The sequence below is a fragment of the Sphaeramia orbicularis genome, chromosome 20, assembly GCF_902148855.1.
Source record: "Sphaeramia orbicularis chromosome 20, fSphaOr1.1, whole genome shotgun sequence".
NCBI lineage: Eukaryota > Metazoa > Chordata > Actinopteri > Kurtiformes > Apogonidae > Sphaeramia > Sphaeramia orbicularis.
Genome location: NC_043976.1, coordinates 18071882 through 18098828, shown reverse-complemented (window position 1 = coordinate 18098828; position 26947 = coordinate 18071882). Strand labels below are relative to the sequence as shown.

Below are 26947 nucleotides of genomic sequence, written 5' to 3'. Positions count from 1 at the left end.
TTTTCTAAACATAATTATGCATTTTACTGAGCCAGACACACCTATTTATAAAATAAATCCAAAGCGGGCAAAACAAATAGGATACCAGAACATGTCTTTAATGAGAAACCTAAAAATAATGACAGTATCTCAACACTGTCAAAACAGAGACTTTATATTTCAAAATAATGAACTAACATCTCAAACTTTTCACTGAAACAAGTGTCTCGTTATTTTGAGACAAAATTAAGATACCACGAAGTTATTTTGTAAAAGTATTATTTTGAGATACTAAATACTTTTGAGAGCATTGATTCTCTACTGTTTTAATAAATTCACATTATTATACATTGGTTCATTTTAATAGTCTTTTAAATATACATCTGCAAAGACAAGCATTTACATTATTCTTTTATATCTAATTCCATTTTTTAAAGTTGTTTCTTTTATTCCATTTTTTCCCTCTGTTTTGTTTGTTGCTTTATTGCATTTTATCTTGTTTGACTGTTCTTGTACTTTTAGTTTTGTACCTAAGCCTTAGCTCCAAAATGAAGCCGATGCAGAAGTAACATAATGATGTAATACCAGTGATGACCACTGGGGGGAGGCTTCAAAACTTACACTGAACTTCACTCTAATGACACAAAGTCAGCATTTTTTTTTTCCATGAAGTCTTTCTAGATTCTAATAACTGATCTGGACCATGTTTAGATCCTTTTCCTCCGTTAAACGCTCCGACATCTGCCATATACAGTTTTGATTGACAGGTGTGTTTGACAGCTCACTCACCCCCAAAGTCGCACTTTTTTTAAAAAATACTTTTTTTTTGCCACAGACAAACAGCTCCACTGTACTTCCACTAACAAGACATAAAATTAATTTCTCATGCAATTCTTGATTAAATTGTTACTGAATCAATAAGCTGATGTGTAGCGTTAGCTCATCTCTGACGCCTCATACCCCCAGAGTTCCGCCTCTTTTGCCCAAATATGGTCACTTCTGGCTCTGAAAAATCATCATGGCCAATGGGCATCAATCAGTCACAATGGATGATGTCACAGCTCCTGCGTGCACTGATTATATCCAGTGTATGCTCATAACTCGCTATAGAAATGTACTAGTTATTTTCAGATACTATGTCATTATTCAGGATCTTTGTTTTCCCCTGTACACAGTGGTGGTAATGGGCTCCCACAGCAGACTAAGGAGGTATTAAAGTTGTCTATTGGTCTCCATTACATCTGAATTGTCACATGGCAGTGTCAGGCACAATTCCACTATAACCACTGCTCGCCACTCGCCGTCCTGCAGTCGCAACCGGAGCCTACTTTTGCCAGATACCAATCCTAGAGATTCCTTTTGGAGATTACACTTAATAACAGTGATGTGACATAATCATAAAAGAAAAAAGCTTCATCATTAACCAAAATACGGAGAGAGAAAAAAAAAGGGGAGGGGGGTGTGTGATTCTAGATTTAAAAATATCAGTTGGGATCAATTTAATAATTTTAAATGCTGAAATAATTTATAGTCAAGACTATTTGCGTCTTCAAAATTCAATGATTTCAACAGCGTTTAAAAAAAAAAAAAAAACAGTGAGTACATTTACAAAAGAATAATGGAAGCATAACGGCAACAAACTTCAGATTACATTATATCGTCAAATTTTGCATGCTTTTACCGCCAAGGCTGATTTTCAGATCTTCCGAATACAATATAAAGTTTGTAAATTTGTAAAGTATTAGTTAGTCATCTGCGTTTATTTCCTGTACAGATGAGCCTTATGGAGTCAGGGAGGGCACCACTAATGGAAACTATCATAGAATTGACATTCACTGCATTTACATTACAGAAACACAAGCGGCTGCAGCTCACATTATTTACACCCGACAGTGCCCACATTTAACTTGAAGGTGCTTTTACAGTTTATTACATTTTGATCTTTGTCCGAGCTCATCCTTCAGCTATGCAACCGTCGTCTGAGTTCAATCCATGTGAGCGTATGCAGTCCAATACTTTAAAAACTTTATTATTTTTTTTTACATATTCCATAAATGTCCCCCACCTGCCCATATTACACCAAAATAAACTAAATAGATATTACTTTTCATTTTATTTGCAATCAGTAAGAGAAAGAACATTCTGTCATATCAAAAGGAGATCATACAGTGGGTGGAAGCGTCTCGGGGGTGGAGATCGGCCGCTGTCAGTCTGTCAGAGTGGACTATGATATGACTGAATAAATAGACTGTACTGTTACTGTCGGGTGCCTTCAGTCGGCGTAGTGCATGATACTCTCCACGTAGTTGCCGGGGAAAAGGCCGGTGACGCCGTTGCAGACGCCCTCGAACCAGCCGTCGTCGTTCTTCTTGATGACGTAAATGATCGCCCCTTCCATGAAACTCAACTCGTCATCCTTGTCCTTGGAGTAGTCGTATATGGCCACGACTGGAAACAGAAGCAAAGAGGCAAAACATGAACAACATAAAAAAAAAAGGATCTTAAAAATTTAACTGTTCAAAATTAAAGATTAAAAACAAGACTAGCTAGTAAAAAAAAAAAAATTTTTTTTTTTTTCATTTATTTGGACCACTCTGAGCATAGAAAACAGCAGATACTGTGAAAGTAGAGAATACTTTTGAAGCAAAAAAATAAAGAAGACGAAAAAGAAGAATTCCAACAATAGTCACAATATTTAAAGAAAAAAAGCCCATAAAATGAGTAAAATCATAGTATTTTATTATAGCTTTAACCTCCTAAGACCCAGGAAACATCAGCAAAGTATAAGCTTTTTTTGTTTTTATTAAATAAGTGCCTATATTGGATCGACATGCAACAGTTTTTTCAGAAGCAGTTTTTAAAATTTTCATGGAATGTCCTTTGTGGTGGACAGTTTTCTTTTCTTTTTTTGTATAAAGTTGTGAAACTCTTGTCCACAAATGTGGACAGAAAACCCATAGCTGGGTCTTAGGAGGTTAAATGATGTCACACAACTGTAAAAGCCAATAGCACTAACTGGGCTCAGACTGATGATGCCTGTAGTCCAGTAGGAATTTTTACAAGCCTCGTAAAATTGAGCCTTTTTCCTCATAAAACCTTTTTTTCACTTAATGTGAAAACTTATCTTATTTTGTAAAATTCTGACTTTTTTCATTCAACAGACTTCCCCTAAAATGATACAGCTTAATTCTTGTAAAGCTATATTGTTTCCTGCCTGCATGTAAGCAGTTAGATGACCCACACAAATTCAACATGTATTAAATAAAACTCAATATTAAGTTAATGTGAATTTTCAGTTGTTTCTCTTTCTGCACAATTTTCTGTTGAAGTTTACTTCATATTCAAAGTGTTGTTTAGATTAAAACAATTAATATGTCTGTCATATTTTCAGACTTAGTTAAAAAAAAAAAGTCACATTCAGTATCAATCAGGATTATATTTGTGGATGACAACTAAAACTACCAAACTAAAAATAGAAATTAAGCTCAAACTCATGAACTGCTCAAAATAAAACCTGACAACCCATGTAAAAAGCCAAAAGCAAAAACCCAACTGTAAGACAGCTGAAAAATTTGTGGTGAAAAAACCCTAAAAATGGATAAAAACAACTTGGGTCCCTTTGTTTTTTGATTATACCTTTCTCGATGTAGCTCTTGGGCGCCCACTGTGGGTCTCCATCAGCATACGGGTCGCTGTAGTGCACCACAGCGGCGTCCTCCTCCTCATAGTCCACAGGGGGAGGGGGCGGAGGTGGGGGGGAGTCATCGAACATGGGCATATCATCTGGAGGCGGAGGCGGAGGAGGAGTAGGGGTGTCTGCGACTGTTGAACGATGGAGAGGAAAGGTTAGAACAAGGCTGGATTTAAAAGGTTAAAGGTCACTGATCAGCAGGAGCCTTGTGGTAGAACGGCGGTGAATTAAACATGCACAATTACTGAGACGAGCAGAACTGAACGGATGTGAAGAACATGAACGGATGTGAAGAACATGAGTACAAATACGTACGTGATGAGGTTTGAGCTGTTTTTATTAAAGAACCAAACATCAGTTCATGCATGTGTTGAGTCATGCTTATTAGTATGTTAGAGGTTAGATTCACACCTCATTAAGACACATTTTTACCATGAAATCTCACATTTACTTCCTGCTAAAAAGTAACTGACGATTCCTGATCTGAAACATTGCCGTGTAGTTTATATTTGTCACAACTAGAGGGCAGCACACAGTTCAATAATAAGATCCAGACATGCTCAGCAGTGGCCTTCAGTTCTTTTTCACTGCATTACCTCACAAAATCCCTGTGACACAAAATAATAAAAAATATAAAATAAATAAAATCGTGGCTGGCTAGAATTATGTAAAACCACAGCATTATGTAATACATTTTCACTTCATTATGTAGTAACACACGCATGTTGTAATTAACAGCCTGAATGCAATATGTACTTAATTCCATGCATTTTGTCATAAATTATTAATTACTATAGTTGCACTTGTAGGAGATGCATCTTGATGCAAATTTTAGAGAATTCTGTCAAGAAACGACTCCAATAGTTCATCCTGCTAGAAATAAAGCAGGAATGAGTTTTTTCAGATCTGCGCTTGACTTAAAGTTATTGAGTTTGGACAGATGTGGAAGACAAATATTATATAAATGATGTTATGTCTTTTATGGAGCCATTTACAGTGGACTTACAGTCAACTATAACCCCGATCAGATTTAATCCAGGATGTTTATTTTAGCTTGGTTGTAAAAATATGTGTATATTTGTATATATATATGACATCTGTTTAGGTTGGTTATGATGTAATACATTTAAAGGCCATCAAGTGTATAATAATGAAGCATAGGTTTTGTTTGGTAATGTGCTTTGTGATTTTCTCTCTGTTAAAATTTAAAGTTGGTACTGACAACCATTACTTAGGAATCAGTATTGTGACAAATTTTGTTTACAAAGTTAAGAAGTAAATTCATACAAAACATTAATGTTAAGTTAAAATGAGTAGAACTGTATTTCTTTGAACATTTGATTTATTAAAAGTAAAATAATATTTTGGGGCCAAATTCCCTATGTTATATTAAAAAAACTTCATTACCCATAATGCAAGACCAGAAATGTTAGTTATCACACCAACCAGTTTATTTTCTAAAAGACCTGACCTGTATAAAGTAGTTCAAATATAAGGCAGATTCTCATTGTGTTATTTTAGAAGTAGTTACACTGAGCGACAACAACCGCTAGTGAAGGCGTCATTACTAGTATTGAAAAATCTTTAGTGACCCTAACCCTTAATATACCATATTATTACATATTTACTTTAAAAGTACAATATCATTTTGTAACAAGCACAATATGGAATAGTTTACTACAACACTGCTCTGAAATTTGTCACATGTTACATTCAGGATGTGTGTGATAAAATGTTGTTCATGTTACATAACTAGGAGAATATTGTTAAATTTCGTTTTGTTATGACATAACAGTGTTTTTATGTAATGCACCATCGCATGGCATTTATACCATTGACCTACAATGTGGTTTTGTATTCGTTTCCAAACTTATTAGTTCTAAAACCAAAGCCAGGGCTTTACTGAGAATCATTCTTTAATTGCTCATTGTTGGCACTAATTGTTTTCAACAGACAGAGAGAAGACGACAAACGAGCACAATGCATGCTGGGTGTTGAGATGGGAAGAGTGGGCACAGATAACATAGCCTCTTCACTTACTGCTCTCCTGCATCCTGGCCACAAAGCCAGTCAGAGGTATCTGTGGAGTCAGCTGGGGCATGGGGGGAGGAGGGGGGGCAATAGACACTGAACGGCAGCAGAGGAGCCACAAACGACACAAAGGAAGCAAAAAGAGAAGAGAAGAGAAAGCCCATCAGTCACCAAGCGTATACAGAAGACATCTAAGAGTGGCCCTCAGTCCCAAGCAAACAAAACCGAACGCAAACAAACCAATAAAACAAACACACAGCGAGAAGTGGGAGATAAGGGACTAAAGGACAGAGCTAAACAGAGGCGTTTCTGTCACAAACGAGACACAAATATGGTGAAGTCAAAAAGTTCACGGACGTCAGTGACTATGATGAGATTTTACGCAGTATCCGGGCATCACCGAGGCCAGAGGATCAACTGGGGGATTATGTTTGAGTTCAGTCAATCAAGCAGTTCTCAGCCATGAACTGAAAAAAGTCAGTGCAGATAGTGGCCAGAGGAGGGCACTGTTTGCCACAGATGACTATCAGTGTCAGTACTAACCAGGGTAAAGACCATGACCCGACTTTAGTTATGGTAGATGTGGTCTATAAAGACCTTAAAATGGATATAAAAAATGTAAATAAAGAATGAAATAGTATTAAAAGGCATTTTGGTGGTGAATTCAAGGCTAATAGTATTCAGAAGCAGTTAAATAGAAACACAAATCCACAACTTTCCTCTATCTGACAATTATTCTCATTTAACTTTTGGAATTTTTACTGTAGTTTAAATTGGACATACATATACTCAGACATTTAGTGTAAAGATAAGCAACTACTTTCACACACCAATCAAAAAATCACAGATCCCAAAGGTGGAGACAGATGCTGTTAAGTTGCTAATGCCATCAGTCTACATGTAACAGAAAGGTAGTGTATATACATGTCTAATATCTGCATGTTACTAACATTTAACCCCAGTATTTGTAGCCAGCATTACCAGCTAATGCTACTGTAATGGAGTTTAGAGTGTTGAGAAAATGTACAGGAAAAGTAGCCGTTTTTAAAACTATACTTTCTTAGATTTTTGAGGATAATTCAAGACGCTCAACATTGCCAACCTGCACATTCAAGGCCAACTCTCAGAGACTGTCATTTGAATATGTATGATTGAATCCATTTGCAGTAAAAACTTGAGGTTGTGCTTTTGCATCAGACCAGACCCTGTGCTTGTGTTTTTTGCCAACATAATCTGTTTGCACTGCATCCGCGAAGGAGTCAAGGTGTTCATCTTTAAAAGTGAAAGCACCTCTGAATTAGACAGAAATAATAAACTGCTCTTTCAAAGTTACAGGAAAAGTCAATAATTCTGACAAGAATGCAAGCTTGACCTTCAGAAAGCAGTGACTTGCAAACATATAATAATGGTGTGAGGCTTCTACACTGAACCATTTGGAAGGATGTGAGGATTAAAACTGGAGACAGACGGGCCTTACTTGAGTTCTGGCCATAGCCAGGAGTGCCTCCATTAATATGAGGCTGTTGTTGCTGTTGCTGTTGTTGCTGCTGCTGTTGCTGTTGTTGCTGCTGTAGCTGTAGCTGTTGCTGCTGTTGCAAGGAGAACTGGGAAGTGACCGACGGCGCCCGGCGATAGGTGCCCGTGGCCGAAACCATAGAGACAGAGGAGTTGGAGGGGTTGTGCCGCGAAATCTGCCGCGAGATGGTTCCAAACTGGGACACTGGAGCGGGTCCCAGACCAGGCCCAGGGGCCACCGCTAGAATCACCCAAAGACAGGGAAGACAGGGAGAGAGGAGACAGGAAGGACCAGAGAGGGACGGGGAGTTAGACAGAAAAGGGAAGAGGTGAGGTCCAAAAGGTAGAGGATGGGGGGAGAAAAAAAGGACCCAAAACATGAATCATCAAGACTGCAGAAGATAACAGGAGATTGTAAATAACTGATTCGAGCCCCAGAGTGTCCGGAAAGACAACTAATAACCAATTAGAGGAAGCAGGTGAGAGCCACAGAGGCAACAAAGGTTGTTAATTAGTGACCGTGTTACACAGACATTTATTTTTCACATTTCACCAGTCCCAAGAGGTCATCCAAATGAAACTTGCAAGTGAGAGTTCGGCAGAAAAATGTAGCAAAGAAAAAACTGTGGGAGATTATTCATTCAGCACAAAGCAGAGTGCAGCGACAGGACAGAACAGAACAGAACAGTGATCCTGCAGTGAAAAGAACTTCTTCACACAGTTCCCAGAGACAAAGTATCGCCGGGTGTGTGAGACGGAGACCGAGGGCAGATGCTTATCATTACACAGGTCGTCCAAGAACAACCTCCTTATCTCTGCGTCTTAACTTTCAACGCCAGAGATGAGAACAGGGTGAGGGACAGAGAGGGTTCTTCAGTCGGGCTCCGGTATTTCCTGTTCACATTTGTAGATATCGTAGTGTCTCTGAGGAGGCCGGTGATGGTAGAGGCTTGTTTAGTGATGTGGTTGGGATGGGTGGAACCACATCACTAAACAAACCTCTACTGGTGGAAGTAGATACAGCTACATGAGAACAGTGTCGCTCTGAAGATAAAACGTACATGTTTCAAGTAACAGCTCTGATCACTTTCAAGTCATCAAACCAGAAGTCCATCAGATGTAAACAGCAGCTGAACAAACACACCCAGTAGATCCAGTCAAATGGACAAGTGCCTTAAAGCCTTGTGGAGATCTGACAGTAAATTACAGACAGTACCACTCAGACCCGTTTCCTCTTGTTCTGCTTCAGTACTGTAGAACATCTGTGTATATACGTCACTGCTTTCCCAGAAAAGTTAGCACCAACTTCATGCACTACCACTACCTGACACCCCTATGGAAGCCCTGGGGTTTTCTTCTTGGACTATACACTACAATAGTTTGGAATTTTTTTTTTAACCCTTTAACCCCTAATGTGTTCTGAAGGTATGATTAATTTAAATATTCATAGAACTTTAACCGTTTGCTCAATAAGAAAAATTTCAAAATGTGCTGATAGAATAGACCTTGTGCTTTCCTTAGATGTCTGAGCATGCTCATTGCAACCCTCGCCGTTTGTGTAATGGGGGGTAAAACACAAAGCAGTAAGAATAAAAACAGACAGTTCGGGCTTTGTTTTCCTTGTTTTTTGTTTTTATCGTTTGCAGTGCTGTCGCAATTTTCCTGTTTTTACCTAGTTTTGACTGTGACATTCAACCAGGTGCCAAAAAGCAGCTGAACTGATTTAGGAAAAAAAGAGCCCCAAAACAAAAACTACTGGGCCAAAATTCAAATCCTTGTTGTTGTTCAGTGTGTTCCAGTTCACAGTTCATGTTCAACATCCTAAATCTCTTACTGATGTACATTCTGAGTGCCTCATTCATTAAAAACCTGTCAAACTTCAAATACTCTGTCTTTTTCTGTTATTCCTCTTGATTTGACTCTAAAACACACAGTAACACAAAACCACTGAAGAAAAGAAACATGAGCACATACTCACATCAGCTTTTATGAACCTGAAACAGACTCAAATTCACGGCAGCACCTTTCATTAAAATAATCTCTCAGGGGTTAAAAGGGTTAAACTGGCAGTCTTAAAAGTTTTAGCTGATCTTGTTGGCTGTAATAATGAAACGAAATACAAATATGAGGTGATACCTGTGATAATGAAAGCTGCATCAAGCAATTCTGAATATTTTCAGCTCTAAAATGATATCTTAAAACATCATGGAAAGAGCCATTAGGCTTCTCAAATCTTATTAAATCAGATGAAACCAGAACAGTTACTGATTAAAGTGTTAATTTTGGGTTTACTTTGTAGTTCTCTAGCTAAACTGATGGATGAAATACATGAAGTTAAACCTGATGCAGCTCAATGTTAATCACATGTAGGAAAAAGCAAATGAAACAGTGATAAACAGTAGCCCTGCAAAACAAGTCTCAAATCCTAAAGGCGAGTTAAGTTGATGTTATCGTGCAGAAATGCTTTAGTTCTAACTCTGTCTAAGGACTGTTTTAACTCAATGGATTTCATTTTATTTTAAATACAGGGTAAAAACTCCTCTGCCGAAGAAGACCCTGTAGCCTTGGATATTTTCTTACATCCTGCAGCTTGAAAAACTAATGTAAATTAAGTATTTGAGAAACTCTGCAGGCAGTAATTAACATTCACAATGCGTTCAGTTATATGAGACTTATTTATCAGGCAGTAACAGCTTGGTAAAGAGTAAGGACACAGAGCCACCACCGCTGAAGACTGAAGACATTTGATAATCAAATACCAGACCATTTGTACAAACAGCTGTTTACCATAAAGCAAACACAAAGATTGTTCACCCTGCAAGCACAAATAATCATCGACAGCTAATGTGATAATTGTTTTTTTCTTGTTTTTCTCGTGTTATTTCATCAAATCTGCAATAATTCTGAACTGAAAGTGCAAATTGAAGGAAGACATTGATTTTTATGTTCTTTGAAAAACTCAATTCCAAACATATATAAAAACCCAAATATTTTGCCTATGATTTGAAAACATCCACTTATGGTTTCACAGCAATTTTCCATCTTTATTGCTTTTAAAATATTTATCATTACTTATCAATACATGGGAATAAAGCACTACAGCTGAATTTTCCTACTGTGAAAATTAACAGCTCTTTGACGTCTCCACACTGAACCTTTTGCTTGCAGAGTGCACAAACACCCACACATTCCACCCACCACCCACATACACCCACATACACCCTCCACTGTGGATCTCTGTGATCACAGGTAAAGTGCTGATTGTCCACCATCCCGGAGAGCAGAGGCAACAGGCGTGGCCTCAGAGGTCGGAGAGTCTCACCTATGGGGGGTGGTGGTGCCGCTGGGGGGCCTAACCCGGCCAGGGGAGGTGCAGGCGGAGGAGGAGGGGGTGGGGGTGGAGGTGCCCCCGGGGGGGCTGACATGGGTGGGGGTGGGGGAGGAGGTGGAGGGACACCTGGAGGAGCCGACATGGGCGGGACTGAAAGGAGGAGTGTCATTAGTAGCTGTCACAACTGAAAACACTTCTTCCTGTCACCGGCATTTGAAAGTAATTTAAGGGAGTTTTTGTAATTTAAATAACATTAATATGAATAATAATTAATATGAATGTTTGGCTTTAGTAGCTGGATTAAGTTTTTTTTTTTTATCAAATAGAAATATTATGATCAAATCAGCAAACAATATTTAGAGATGTAACAACAAACGTTGGCTAACAAAAAAAAAAAAAAAAATCTTAAAAGCCTTAAAAGTCCTACTTTATTTAACCCTCCGCTATCCAGGAGCACCTTTTTGGCATACTTTGCACTTTGTTTTTGAAAACTTCATATTATTTTTCACAATTTAAATAAGGTTAGAATTCAAAAGTTGTTCATTTTTGCATGATCTTTAAAATTCTGGCCACCAACTAAAATGTGCACATTGTGCACAAGACTAGCATCTGTCTCCCAAGTGTGCCTAAAATGCACTATTTCTTCCATTTGATATGTATGATTAGAGCTGACCTTGATTTACAAAAATAAAATCAAATTAGAGCAGAAAAATAAATCAATATATAATATTTAATGGTTTGATTTATAGGTGTGCATTTTACGCACACTTGGTGACAGATGCTAGTATTTTTGAAAATTTGACCTAGCGCCAAAAATAATAATGCAAATTAACTAGTGTTGGAGTTAATCACTGACATATGCCAGGCTGCAAAAATCAAATAATATGTGATCCACTTTTTATGTAGTACATTGAAAAGAATTTTTTTTTTTGTTTTTTGCATCTAAAAAAATGGTTTGTTTACATTACAAACACGGCATTTAAAGGGTTAAAAATTGTGACAATTATTGAGTATTTGGTATTTTTATTTACGGCTCAAGTTGACGAAATAGAAAAAAAGTGTAAAAGAATTAAAAACAAACTGTATGAAATTCTTTTTGACATTATTCCACAAGTGTGCGAAAAAGGCACACTTGGTGCTTAGTAAGGGCCTTGCTGGATGGGATACCGGAGGGTTAACTAGTAAAGAAAATGTAGCTAGTCTTCGAACAATAAGACAATCTTTATGAAAGTAATTCATTTCTAACTACTATTTCATCACAATAAAACCAAAGATAACATCAGTTTATCCATTTAAAATCTAGTTTAAAGGGGTTATATATAGTACTGATATACCAAACTCTCACCAGCAGGGGGAAGTCACATACTAGACCAAACTTACAATTACTAAAACCAACGAATCACTGCTATGTATCCACAGACTGTATCACTCACTGAATAAAGTATAAAGCTCATTGTTTACGCACATCCATATTATGGTATCATCAAGTTTACTACTTCAAGCCAAAACTCATCGCTGGGTATTCTGACAGTCAATTAAAATAATGTGTGTTTTACAATGTTCTCGTGCTGAATCAGCTGATAGTTTACATTATAGCTCTGTTATCTTAGCTCTGTTTTTTGATGGAAAACAGCCACAGTAAAACCATAAATCACCTGTGTATCTTATTATATCTCTACAGTCCAATAAACTGTGTTCTTTGGCATAACTTCAGAGTTCTTTAAACATTAATGATAGGTAATTTTTTAAATATTTGAAAGTAGAAATACTACATATAACCCCTTCAAATCAATTCGTTAATCCAATCCAGAGTACACACTATTTCAACATGCTGGTGACTGGAGGCAGTATTTCCACACATGTGCAGAGTGAGTCAGGTTTCTGGTGTGGATCAGGGACTGACAGTTGCCGTTTAAAATAAAAGCAGTAAGACAATCTGTTCGCCTGCTTCATGCTCCTCTTCACTGTTACATAACATCACTTTACTCAGGACCCATTGGGGACTGGAGGAGTTTCGACTTTGTCAAGGTGCAGAGCTGCTGCGCACACACTTCGACACACTTCTTTGAAGTATGAATTGACTGTTTCCATGGCGACAATCTTGCAGGGAGCTGTGGTTAGCCTTGTGCTGCTGGATTGATCACATCTCTGAGGCAAAACAGCTGCAACATCAACCTAAAATATGACTTTTTTCAAGCCAAAATGTAAAGTGTTTAATTCCAGTTTACCAGCAGCATAATCTGAGTAGTGTCTAGTGTTGAGCAGTTCTATGTGTAGCTCATGTGTGAATGGTGTTATGTGGGCCTTACTGTTCCAGTGTAAAGCAGCAGGCCTAACGCAGCTTGGCCTATTTACACAGTAGGATAGAGAATCAGCTGTGCTTAGAACACAATGGGTCTGCATAATCCCTGTCTGGTAAACATAGGCTTTGTGTTATATGCTTGCCCTCAGTACAAATAGTACTTTACATACACACCTTGTCATTTATTACTACAAACCTGCTTGTTATTGATTGTTGCACCAAATTTCCTACATGGCAAATTTTCAGCTAATTTACATTTTTTCTGTGATTAAAAACATGACAGACATGCTTTCTGGATTAAAAGTCAATGATTCATGCAGTAGATACTTGTATACTCTCTAATTTCTACTGTAAAGTAAAGGACTGCATTACTGTGGTTTCATTGCTGCAGTCAGTGTTAACTTGTTTTACTGAAACAATTGTTTACAGTCTATAGGACTTTTGTGAAGGCTCAAATACATTGTTTTCTGGGGCAGTCAGGGTAGAAAACCACTTGAAAATACCTTCAGAGCACAGGCAAGTGTAACAAAAGTCTTAAAAACCAGAGCTAATGAAATTCTTGAGTGGGTTAGCAGCTCTGTGAGACAGGGTAGGGGTAGGGCAGGTTTCATTGGTGCTTTTATACCTAAAACTGATGAGTATAATCCTGCTTTTACCTCAGTGGTGAAAAGGGGAGACTCTCCATTTCAGTACTGATACAGTCTGAAAATGATGGCATGTCATGTGATAGACCGTTTGACTTGGCAAAGCTCACCTGGTCCAGAGTTGGGGATGGAGGGCGTAGGCACGGCGATGGGAATGCCAATACCGCTACTGCCGCTGTTCTCCCTGCTGCTGCTTCCCCCGCTACTTCCACTAAAGGATGAGGAAGACAGAGAGAAAGAAAGAGAGAGAGAGAAAGGACCTCGTTTTATTCAGGGCAGCCTCTCAGACTGCACAGCAGGTAATACTGCAGAAAGCTGCACACCACTGCACACTCTCTATGTCCTATTTAGATGTAAAAGAGGCCAAAACTTAATCTGTGCCATGTCTGACTTAGTCACGTTTTCACATTTTCTTCCATTTGTATCATTACTGGGAGTCTGTTGGTTCGTTGCTGAGACACACCCAGGTGAGCAAGACATGATTCACTGACTCAGTCAGCATCACATCATCCATAAACTGGAATTTGCCAGAACATAAGGATTTCGCTGATCCATAAAAATTCCATATATAACAACCAACAGTTCCTTTGATGGTCAAATCTTATGATCAATTCTGTGCATTTTCAGTTGCTTTTGTTTTTAAGTTGTAAAACCAAAACAAAGAAATACATCTGCAGGGTGCTGCTAACATTAAAACAGGAGCAATTTCTGACAATTTTTTTAGAATTAAAGAAATAGCAACATGGAAATAATACAAGTCAATGTAAATATCAATACCAATACCATCATGAATGTATAATCATAGATTTAAGAGCTTTTGCTTATTAATTAGTCATATCATCCTCCTCTCCTAAAGTGTTATGCTGCAAATGTATGACTATAACCCCAGAAAGTTAAGATTTTTTTAAATCTCAAAATAATTGCATTTTATTTCTGCACATCTTTGAGAGATTATCATCAAAAAAAAAAGTCGTTTCTAAAGGTAAGTTTTCTTGCATAACTTTGTAAGATTTCCCTTATGAATGTGTGAAATTTTCTCAACATTGAGAATAAAGTTCCCAAAGTTTTTTCTATATAACTTTGAGAACTTGAACAGATTCTTTCTCAAAAATGTGACTTTTTTCAAAATATTTGTGTTTTCTGACATACATTTGGAAGGCTTTCCTTCTGAATTAGTCAGATTTTGTTCATGATTTTTTTTCACATAAATTTGTGTGTTGTTTTTTTTTTCCTCACAAATTTGAGGTTTTAAACTCAAGGAAGAGGATACACTTTCTTCTTGGAATTACAACTCTTCTCTCCACCTTTGTAAACTGTATGTGACCTACATCAGCCCTAATATATCCTTGTAGTAAAGGTGAATTAAGTACATAGAGTCTAACCATTGTTACATTATATTGTTTTGGTCAAAATAATTTCTCAAAATATTATAGTTACAAATCTAATAAGATCATCGCCCTGTAACTTTGGGAAGTTGCTAACCCCCCCCCCCGCCAAAATAGGACACAAGTCACATCACATTATAGACAGAGCTGTTGGACTCTATGTGATTGAATGAATAGAGCCACTGGCCTGTGCAGATGTAGGACACTGGAATGTCAGATGTATGTCAGCTGTGCTTTGCCCTGGAGGGTAAGCGCTGCTTCATCCTATGTGTGACCCCCGGGCTCATAGATCAATATCCTAACCTACTAAATTCCCCTCTCCAACTCTCCGTTTCTCTCTCAGGCTGCCCTTGATCCTCATTTCTGCTCCATCTCTCCTTTCTTTGCGTCTTTCAACTGCTCCACCTCTCACCCCTGACCGGTCCTCTGCCTCACCCTCTCATCTCCGCCTGTAAAGTGATTCCCCATTCGTCTCCTCTGATTCCTTCTACCCGTCATTCGCCTTCACCTCCCCCCACATACATCTCTTTATCCCCTTTTCCCATCATCCCCCTCTCCTCCTCTCTGATCCATGTCAGTTGAGCCCTGGGGCTCTCCAGGCACAAACAGCAGGGGTTGGCCCTCTGAAGGAGGTTGGTGGCAAAGGGAGCTAAGTGTCAGGGGAGAAAAGGACTAAACAATATCATGTCATCCTGCTTTTGAAGTGAACGTCGTACTTCACCCCCACCATTTACATCTTCTGGATTTATCCCTTCTAATCCCCTATAACTTACTCGTTCCTTCACTAACCCATTTATCTCCTCTCCAGCTTTTCCTTTCTCCATCCTCCTCCTTTGTTTCAGTGAAATACCGCTCATCTCCACCTCATCTGCTTTGCTCATTCAGCCTCTACCCCAGACACTGAGTTGTTTATAAATCAACCTTCTGTAACGCACAGAAGGCTTTAAAAAGTTCCAGCTCCCTTGCTCGGAGCTGACAAAATTCCCCGGAGCCAATGAAAAAAAAAAAAAAAAAAAAAAAACACACACCAAAAAACACACAAAATCCTCAGTTAAGATGAACAGAAAGTGTATGCTCAGGCATTATGATAAGATGCAACTCGACATTAGCGGCAAAAATAGGCAAAAATTGAAGTAACCGAGGGCATGTTCTAAAGTGGAAAAGATGGGAAGCTTCTTGTTTGGAAAGACTAAAAACTGTCACTGATTCTTCAGATGTGCATAAATACCCTGAAGCACATGTAGAGCAGAAGCAGAACATGAAGGTTAATGCAATCTAACAAACAGATATAGAAGAGGATTTCAGCTCAGGGCCCGTCCTAAAGAATGCAAACAAACTGACGCAGGGTGTATAAAACTGTTCTAAAGCACTAGGAGAAGCCAAAGAATAAGGTTGTAATATTGTTGTTATATTTGAAGGTGGTTGGTTAATTTTTTTTTTTTTCTGCTTTTACCTTTAACCTTATGATATGTGTGAGAGGAACCTGGCGACACTTGTTGTATTTGTAGTTAAATATATCAGCATTTTCAACATTCATGTTGGATTTTTTTACATATTAAACAATAACGCCACATTGATTTTTACCTTCCAAATTTAGTGATTGAAATGTAGGGGAGATGATAAGACTGTTAGTCCCATAATACAAATAAAAATAGGACCAATGGCCCTGTAGCTTACCGGCCAAATTAAAAGCTTTGGGAAATGTATCCAGATGACATTTATTATCACCCAGTTATGTGTATGTATTATATTACAGAAATAGCCCATGTTTTGGTCATATTCCGTTCAGATCTGTCAAAAATTCAGATTCCGACTTGATATCATTGATACTGATTTATTGTATCAGTCCACTTCCTATCTGTTATAATGGGAACGTTTTTCAAAATGGCACCAAATCCAGAATCAGATCCGGATCAAAATAATTTCAATACCTTGTGTTGACATCATCATACAGAAGCTGTATACCAAGTTTGAAGTCAATCAGAACTGTAGTTTCAGAGAAGAAGACGACTGAAATTTTTTCCCCATAAGAGCCCATGTTAAATTTTCCGTAAGTTCCTGGATCCAGAAGAAGATCCTGATCAGCATGTGGCCATTATGTTTTGGTCATCTCCCCATCAGGGCTGGACTGTAGAAATTTACACTGGATATCATTTATATTTACTGAGTTATTGCATCAATCCACTTTCTATCTCTTATAATGGGGAAATTTTTCAAAGTTGCACCAAATCCAGAATCAGATTCGGATCCAAATAATTTCCCTAACTTTTGTTGACAACATCATAAAGAAGCTGTATACCAAGTTTGAAGTCAATCGGAATTGTAGTTTCGGAGAAGAAGACGATTGAAAAATTTGTAATGGACGATGGATGACAGACGACGGACGCCGCATGACGACAATAGCTTACAGCCTGTCGGCCAGTAAGCTAAAAAGGACTGTGTAGGGCAGGAAGAACATCCAGAGCAAAATTTCTAATGTACAATGTCTGGATGGACCTCCTCACCCTCCCTCATCTCATCTAACTAGATGGACCCCCTCATGTGCCCCCACCCTACTGCATCTTTACAGACTGGAACTACATCCGCAAATGGACGTCCATCAGTCCTGGTGCATCTACAGCCTGTCCGTCCATGGGAGTGGATCTCTCCTTCACTGTGGTTTCTCTTTTTCCACTGGGTTTTTGGAGTTTTTTCTTGCTGAGAAGGAGGGTCTAAGGACAGGGGATGCCCGGGACATTAATCCATTTCCTTCATTTGCTGTTTATTTGACTGTTGTTTGTTTTCATATCCAACTAATTCTGTAAAGCCCTGTGAGGTAACTTTGTTGTGATATAAGGCTCTACAAATACAATTGAATCGAACTGAATATATTGTACTTGCTCCTAAAATCTGCATTTTTCTTAAAATATGCATACAGTCTGAACTGATTCTCCTGCTAGTTTGACTCAGATTCACCTGCTTCTTAGAATGATGACACAGAAGATGTGTGGAAGAACGTTGCATCTTTTCACCTTTTTGCATCTTTTGTCTTTCCAGGCGTATTATTTATTTTTTAAGTCACACACCATTATATATCATGGATTTATTACCTTCATTTGGTTTAAGTGGTGGCCAAAATGACTTGGATGCTGCACCTAAGCCTTATAACAGAAGGATAAAACCCTGCTGCCACCGCGTTGCCAATGGTAACGGTGATATCATGATGCTGCATGACAATCATCTATGATACATCACCAAGCCTGTGTAACTAAAGAAGAAAAATACCCCATTAAAAGGAACATAAAAACACAGGATTTATGTATTTATTCCCAAATTGTGGTGTCAGTTTTTATGTTATTTGAATTAATGAGACTAAACTATGCACAAAAAGTGTAGAGTCCTAGCTTAATGTGTCTTTAACACACGCGGGCTACAATTTCCATGTCCCAGGGTGCTGTGGGTTTCAATGAAAATATCAGTATTTTGTGCCAGTCTACTGATAATGAAGTAATAAGGTATGTTGTAGTATTTACATTTGGTCCCGCCCATACATGGTGCTGACGACAATTCAGATTCGAAAGAAAACCTGATATTGTAGAATGTAATCTTACCATTTCAAGGTCTTTATTTGAACTGTATTAATCACGTTGTGCTGGGAAAGACACACCTTACAGCCCTTATTAGCTCAGGAGATATTATATTTCATTTCCTATTAAATTAACATCTACTTATTGATGTAGAGTAAGCATGGAGCTCTTGAGTTATGTCTTCCAAGTTTAGTGATTGAAATGTAGGGGAGATGATAAGATAGTTAGTCTCCCAATACACACAAATAGGACTGAGTAGGAGGGGAACAACATCCAGAGCACAGTTTCTACTGTATAATGTGAGATATATTATACTTGCTCCTACAATCTGTTTTTTTTTTTTCTTCTAAAAACATGCATGCAGTCTGAGCCGATTCTCCTGCTAGTTTGACTCAGATTCACTGCTTCTATGGACATAGAAGATGTGCGGAAGAAGACTGTTTTGCATGTTGCATCTTTTCAGTTTTCAAACTCTGTGAAACTGACACTACGATGCAGCAAATTAAATAGTAAAACAGTTCCTACTTTTTGTCTTTCCAGGTGTATTATTTACTTCTTCAGTCACACACACACATGCACACACACACACACACACACACACACATCATTATATATCATGAAATTTGCAAAATTGCTGTACTGTGATATCACTATTAAAGGACAACAGCATATCAACAACATATCACGACAGTGTTGTACTGAGAGTTACTCAATACTGGTACTAATACTAATACTCAATTTCTGGTTAAGTTTTTAGTGTCTCCAGAAAAATGTGACAAAATTTAGGAATGATTTAGGGAATTATTTTGGGAAGGTGATGATGGAAATTACTACTTATGCAGTTTAATAACAAGCATTTTTTTTTTTTTCTTCGTTTGAACCAGACAATGGCTTCTGTTGTTCTAGAACAGAAAACACACAGTTTCATCATCACTGTAATATAAACATAGTCTTGCCAAACCAGATCTGCCAGACACCCTCTACTAACGTTCACGCGATCTGGAAAAGTTACCTGGAATGTTTAGTGTTTAGTTAATCCTTGTTTTTAAATATGTTCTGTTGAAAAAATGTAAAAAGTAAAATAAATATTAAATCATCATCAATTATTTTTTTTTGCAAAACAAGAAACTATCAGAAGTAAAGAACAGAACTATAATAAACCCTCTCTCCTTCTGCTCATAAAAAAATAGCATTTGACAAAGGTTGTAATGGAAAAGAATGCAAACAAGACAAAAGGAACATAGGATGAAACCATTAAGGGTTGTTTACAAACTAGCATTGGGTGAGAAGTTGATGCTGTGAAATGTGTGAATGTGGAGGTTTTTTGTTGTATTAAAAGGACTAAATCCCTACTAAAGAATATGGTTTATTAAAAGATATGCGTCTCTGTCTAAACTTGTAATTTTTAGGATATACCGTAATTTCTGGACTATGGAGGGCACCTGAATATAAGCCGCACGCTAATGTCTCCAACGTCTCACCATTGATTCACTGATGCCAAGCTTACGTGCAGCAGCTCTATGTCCTTCTTCGACAGCCAGATCGACTGCCTTTAACTTGAAAGCTGCCTCATAAGCATTTCTTTGTGTCTTTTCCATGATGAGGACAGATGCACAAAATGACTGATCTGAAGAATTTAGTGAGTGCGTTTGATTGATGGTGAATTAGCAGCATTATTGTTTAAGCCGCAGGGTTCAAAGCGTGTGAAAAAAGTAGCGACTTATAGTCCGGAAGTTAAGGTAGCTGCAGTTCAGAGGTTGAGGTTCTTCAGGGGGGATAACGCACCGATAGTGGAAATATGGATGGAAACATTCACCCTTGATCTGGCAGAGTGCTTCCAGTGAGGCATACAGACACAAACATTTAGATAATGATTGAGGAAAAATCAACTTATTTACACGTGCCATGCATTCACATTCCGACTGTGCACATTGGACTGATCAGATGTAGCAGAGTACATATCGAACATACAGTACATTCACATCACACAGCTGATCAGATTAAGCTCCAAATATCAACTACACTCTGATTAACTGGTGTCGAAGCTCAATTCTCTATTTATCACAAGTCATATATAAATCACTGAACAATATTTTCACACATTATAGATTTTCCTCAAATCAAGCAGGCTTAACCCTTTAACCCCCGAGACATTATTTTAATAAAGCGTGCTGCTGTGAATTTGCGTCTCTTTCAGTGCCATAAAAGCTGCTGTGAGTATGTGCTTGTGTTCCTTTTATTCAGTGTTTTTTTTTTTTTTACTGTGTGTTTTAGGGTTAAAACAGGGTGGAATAACAGAAAAAGACAAAGAGAGGAATAAAAGCTTTACAGGTTTTTACTAAATAAGGCACTCAGAATGTGAGCTGGAACAGCAGGTATTTGAATTTTGGTCCATTAGTTTTTGTTTTGGGTTGTTTTTTTTTTTTTAAATCAGTCCAGCTGCTTTTTGCTACTTGGTTGAACTCCAAAAAACAGTTACACGGACAAAACTCAGTAAAAACACAGTAAAAAAAAAAAAATAAAGGAAAATCACCACAACACTGCAAACAACAGTAAAAACAAAAAACGACAAGGAAAATGGTGTAAAAAAAAAAAAAGTCCAAACCATCTATTTTCATTGCAAGTCAGTCTCACTCACTGCTCTGAGTTTTACCCCCCATTCCTCAGGCGGCGGGGTGTGCACTGAGCATGCTCAGACATCTATGGAGAGAACAAGGTCTATTCTATCAACAGGTTTTGAACATTTTCCTATTGAGCAAATGATTGAAATTTTAGGAATATTTAAAATAAATCATACATTCAGAGCACTCACCACAGAAACATCAGGGGTTAAAGGGTTAAAAAGCTAGCATAAAAAGTTGGTATGAGTATGCTACATGGCTGCAAAAGGCTCGTTTTCTAAACCAAAACTGCAATCTTTGCTATAAAGAGAAATTAGATAACAACGGGGACACACTATATTGAATTTAGAGCTCAGCTGAGGATGGCAGAGACTGATGAGCTGAATAAGCACGGCTGACTTCGAGCCTGTATAATCAAATAGCGATGCCACAGCAATATTAGCCGAGGGAGGCTGGGTACTTTAGTTTGTTAAAGGGACATTAGGGCAGCTTTGAACCACACATGGTAAGACTGATGCTGTCCATTTCGTCTCCTGTTCCTCCACGATGGAGTGAGCTGCTAATTACAAAAAGGAGAACAAAACCCCGTAGCATAGATGTGGAAGTTTACCAGTGAGAGTCAAGGGTGCCGAGGGTAACTGTATGAAAGAGCAGGTTTGTGTAAACATACGTGAGCCCTAAAAGAGAGGCTGTGTGAGTGGAAGAAAAATACAAGTTGTGTAATATTTATGAGCATCGCAGTCAGCATAACAGGCTTTTTAGCTAATGAGGCAACTTCACTCACTCATAACTCAAATTTGATGAAAGCTCCTTCTCTGCATGAGAATTTCTGGGTAACAGTCCTTGAGAGTTGGATTCAAGGGTTTGGATGCTGCAGTTGACTTTTCAAACAGCACTTTACATTAGAGGCTTTTACAGATATTAATATCAGAGTGATTCAGGCTGCTGTAAGAAAGCCTCCAAGCTTTGGAAGACAAATGCTCGATTTAACGTAGTGGAGGAGAGGAAGAGGTGTGAAAGTGCTGTAAGCTGCTGAACTAAATGAAGAGATTATAACTCTGACGTACTGGGGCTAATGGTTTTGGAGAGATGCTTTTCTCACATTACGGAGAGCCTCGTGTTTCCAGGTGTGGTCTCAACATTAATTTTATTAGTGGATGTTGAAAAAACAATGGTTACAGCAGGGGTGTCAAACATGCGGCCTGTGGGCCAAAATCAGGCCGCCAAAGGTTCCAGTACGGCCTGTGGGATAAATTTGCAAAGTGCAAAAATTACACTGAAGATATTAACAGTCAAGGGTGTCAAACTCATGTTAGTTCAGGGGCCATATACAGAACAATGTGATCTTGAGTAAAATACTATTAACCTATAAATGATGACTGGTTTAATGTGAAAACAAAATTACATTATGCCTATAAAGGATGACAATTCCAAATTTTCTCCTTGTTTCAGTGCAAGAATAACATTCAGTTGTGAAAATGTTTACATTATCAAACTGTCCTTTAACAATAAACTCTGAATGACCCGAATAAATATGAATAACCTGGAATGTCTTCAGAAAATTAAGTGCAATTTTAACAATATTCTGCCTGTTACTAAATGTTTTGTGCCTCTGTAGATCTGTAATACACATGTATAACTGATAAGCTGAGGCATAATGTTGTTAAAATTGCTCTTATTTTGCTTAAGAAATCTCAGTTTTTTCAGGTTATTCACATCTTTTTTGTTTGGATAGCTTGTAAATGTGAATATTTTCATCATTTAATGTTATTTTTTTGCACTAAAACAAAGAGAAAATTTTGGAATGCTCGTTATTTATAGGCCACTATGTAATTATTTTACCGGTCCCACCCACTTGAGATCACATTGGGCTGAATGTGGCCCCTGAAAGAAAATGAGTTTGACACCCCTGGTTTAGAGTATAAAGTACCTGCCTCACCATTAAAAGCACAGCTGATTAACATCGTAGAGAGGGAGCCTTTTAACCATCAAATTAGCTGGGCTCACTGCTGTCTTTGTCGTAGCTGTATCAGCAGGGGGCAACAGTGTCTGGCTGGTATCAAACTGATGAGGTCATACTCAGTTTGGATTATGATATCAAACTGATGTAATTGTGTTTGAAAGCATTTCCCCTTAGTGTTGTGCAGTCTAGTACTATTGTGTTGCATGTGTAATCTTTCCATCCTCTGGTGCTCTTACTGCTTTTTAGTTTTTGTTTTGTTATGTTAAGTAAATGCAGACAATCGTGACATGATTTTAAGTAGCAGTAGCTCTAATTCTACATAAAGTAACTAAAAAGCATCACATAAGCTGTGTTTCTACCACAGGATCTTTCCCCAGAAGCTGGAAGTCTTTGAAAAAAAAAAAAAAACATTTCCACCACAGAGACCGGGGTCTAAAATTACAGTTATTTTACCCCCTACAAAAAAGTCCCTGTCTGGGGTGTAATACTTTCTGATAGTTCTGGAACTGGGAGTTGGGCTTTCAAGTCAGCCAGTACTTGCAGCATTTTATTTCAGACACTCTTTTGTAAAAGTTGGGGTTGTTCTTCCTTGTTCTCTGACGCATTATCATGGAGTTACAGAACAAAGTAGGCCTTGGCAATGCAGTCAAATTGTGATAGTATCAATCAGTGCCATGATAAAATATTCTTCTGCTGACTGATTTGTACATTGAACATTTTTGAAGAAACAATTTTGCTGAAGTTTACTGATCATATCAGGCATCCAGCCGCCATCAAAGCTCTGAAATTACACTGAGTATTTATCAAACACTTTGACATTGAAAAACATTTTAATTAATATTACTTAATCACCAAATTCTAGAGGAAAGCATGTGATGGAAGGATTGACCACAATGTCCGGGTCTCACACACAAGTTTGTTGTATCATCCTGCACATAAATGAAGTGTAAAAAGTGCTTTTTCCATGCAGTACTAATTTGCCTAACCTTTGTGGGTCTTTCAACCACAGTGGAAACAAAGACAACCAAGTCTGAAGGAACTTCGTAGTTCATGGGATCAGAGTTTTGGCTACTAAGGGTGGAAACGTGACCATACACTATTTGCATTTCAACTGAATAAGAAATGAAGTATGCATGTTTAGGTCTTCAGGGCACCCACCTGTGTGTGCGTTGCCTCTGGTTCAGGGATGCTGTGCGTCCGGGGCTGTGCTGCTGGCCGTGCTGGCTACCTAGTCGGGCAGGACTGGTCATATAGTCATTGGGCACCGTGGGCGGTTTCACCGGCTCCAGGGTCTTGTAGGGCGTGTTGCGTCTGTAGCAGCATGGGGACAAAAAAAAACAAAAAAAGTAAATAATCATGAAGGAAAATGGTCATAATTCTGAGCAATTTCTGATATCGCAACTGTGAGTGTTGACTTGATCGTTGTGAATCACTATCAGTTTACCCAGCTGGATGCAGGGCAGCAGTGATGTGTGCTACACTGTGTCACTACATCACAGTTGACTCTTGGAATTAATATCTGATTAGTGTCACGGACCGCTGCTGTGCATTAGACGTTGACAGACGTGAAAGTAAAAGATACGAACACAGCTAACGTCCTAGATATTTTTTCCCCATTTTTCTGTGGCTGCATTACCAGTTTAATAACATCTCATGTGCACATACAGCAGCAAAACAAAAAGAGAGGAACAACAATCAAAACCCCACTTGAAAGTAATGCTCAGGGGTAGCAAGCTTGGTGCTATTTCACTCAACAGCAACGTGATCAAAAGGCATAAATGGCTGAAAAAATAATAAAATTAAATGTGAAATGCACACTAACTGCATGTTCTTTGAACGCCCACACAAGAGCCCTGCGTTTTTCATTTTGAGTTTGATAATTAGAGGATTAGCGTTCCCTTTCGTGGTGACTAAAATGGAAATCTTACCCGAGTGTGCCACGCCCTGACATGGGAGGGCTTGGTGGCTTCTGTGTCGGCGGATTGGTCCTCGATAACGTTCCTCCTCTGATTGACTGATTGTTCCCATGTTGCTGTGGTTAGAAAAAAGACACTGATTTTACACACAAATGACTTCAATGACAGTATATGAATGCCATTTCTATGATGTTATGCTATAGGCTGCCCAGATGTAATCTTTCAACAGTATACACATATGTACTTACACACATCTGGTGTGCAATATTTGCAGGGTTATGTAACACCACTGTAGTGTGTATTTAACTCAGTCACAGAGTGTTTGCTGCCGATTGCAGGTTACAAACCTCTGCGTTGTTTCAACAAGGCTTCTCTGAAGTTATACAACATCTGGATTTGCAGTATGGGAAATCCAGCTTTTTAGTAATACCTCATTTATCAATTTATCTTCATCTGGGAAGCCTACGAGAATTTTAAATGAGCTACAAAACATGTATGGACAACTACACAACATGTAAAGTAACTGACAACATGTACACATGTACTACTTTGACAGGGTGGGTGTAACAGAGCCTAAGAGGACTACAAGTACAGTTAATGGGAAATATTATGGGAAATGACAACAAGAATCACATGTAAAGGGTTTCACTGTGAAAAGGAGGTGGACACGTCTATCAATAATACATTTTAGAGAAATGGGTCATGTGACAAATTGACTTACCTTGGCTTTTAGCCACTTAGTGTGGGCGAAGAAAAAACACAGAGAGGAGAGAGAAAGAGTGTATGTCAAAATGGCCATCTCTTAACGGATCAGCAGAAGTAAAAGCACAAGCGAACAAGAGAAAAATGATTTCTGACTCTACCGATACTGGGTAAAGACATGATAAGACACTAGGTCAGCACTGCCACAGTAAAACAGAGTGTAGCTACTGCCTGTGTTCTTTACTACACCCTGCACTACAGCCAAAGTGAAATCTGAGGTCTAATATCACAGCACCTGTCTATAAACAATAACGGCTGATTTTGTCTTTGCAAACAGTCCCCAAACAAATAAAAAGATGTACCTTTGGATATCACTACAGGTGTGTTACAAATGTCAACACTGAACAGGGTGCGGACTATACTGTGGCTTTCCGGGGTGCTCACCTTTTTCACAGATACAACATTTATAAAGAGCTTGATTTTGTTTTTACTTATTGTCTTTTCTCTAAGAACAAGAAAATAGACAGAGGTCTGATGCAGTCAGCTGTGCACAACAGGAGAATGGAGAGATGTGAGGTACTAAAAGGAGCACACTATAGAAAATATACTCTGTCAAAAACAGTTTATTTTTAATTTTACAGAGGAAGGAAGGAAATCAAGTTCTATATAAATGTTTTTTCTGACCAGGAAAACTAAAAAAAAATCTTTTGTTTCAAAATTTTCAAATGAGAATCAAGTCACTACTCAGTAGCTCTTCTGCTCTATTTTATAACAGTTTGCATCACTTTTCCTGATCTCCGATGATGCTAGCAAGACCAGGTTGCATGCTGGTACATTACAGTGAATGAATGACTAATCCACCCTCATTTATGAATCATTTTACACATGATTCATGATGATTAAGATACAGAAAAATATATACACCCTGCCCCTCTGCATCCACGCATTTGTGAAACACTTCTCATGTTACATTACATAAATACATAAATTTTCGTTTTAACACCATTATTATATCACTAACAGCAATAAAATGTGCCCTAGCGGTTCTTGTGTGGGCTGGTGTCAAAGAGAATAAAGCCATCATAGCAGGAAGGTTGATCTGCAGTTTGACAACTGCAGAGTCAAGTGGCTCATATATAATGCATTGTCCCCAGTGGCCTTTGCAGAGAGCATTGTAGCGTCACAAAAAGCACAAGAGAAAGAGCAGATGAAACCACTGAAAAAAAACAAAAAAACAAAATTGTGCCACAGGTCCATATGAAATAATATTTTCCTCTTTTAAAACAAACAAAAAAAAAACC

General features: G+C 38.2%; 1 protein-coding gene across 8 annotated transcripts in view; it reads right to left on the bottom strand.

The window, feature by feature from the left end:
• Positions 1-250: 250 nt before the first annotated feature.
• The window catches only part of abi1a (abl-interactor 1a), a 62643-nt gene continuing 35946 nt past the window's right edge, over positions 251-26947 (bottom strand). Inside the window, exons 4-12 of one of the 8 annotated variants that reach the window (XM_030122850.1) lie at positions 25666-25680; positions 24957-25060; positions 24187-24339; positions 13604-13704; positions 10539-10697; positions 7179-7457; positions 5711-5797; positions 3616-3801; positions 251-2427 (exon numbers count right to left, since the gene is read on the bottom strand). In XM_030122850.1, coding sequence (XP_029978710.1) covers positions 2252-2427; positions 3616-3801; positions 5711-5797; positions 7179-7457; positions 10539-10697; positions 13604-13704; positions 24187-24339; positions 24957-25060; positions 25666-25680 — 1260 coding nt within the window. In that variant the 3' untranslated portion in view covers positions 251-2251. The remainder of the gene's footprint in view (positions 2428-3615; positions 3802-5710; positions 5798-7178; positions 7458-10538; positions 10698-13603; positions 13705-24186; positions 24340-24956; positions 25061-25665; positions 25681-26947) is intronic. The other 7 variants (XM_030122852.1, XM_030122853.1, XM_030122851.1 and 4 more) reach the window with 7 other exon arrangements.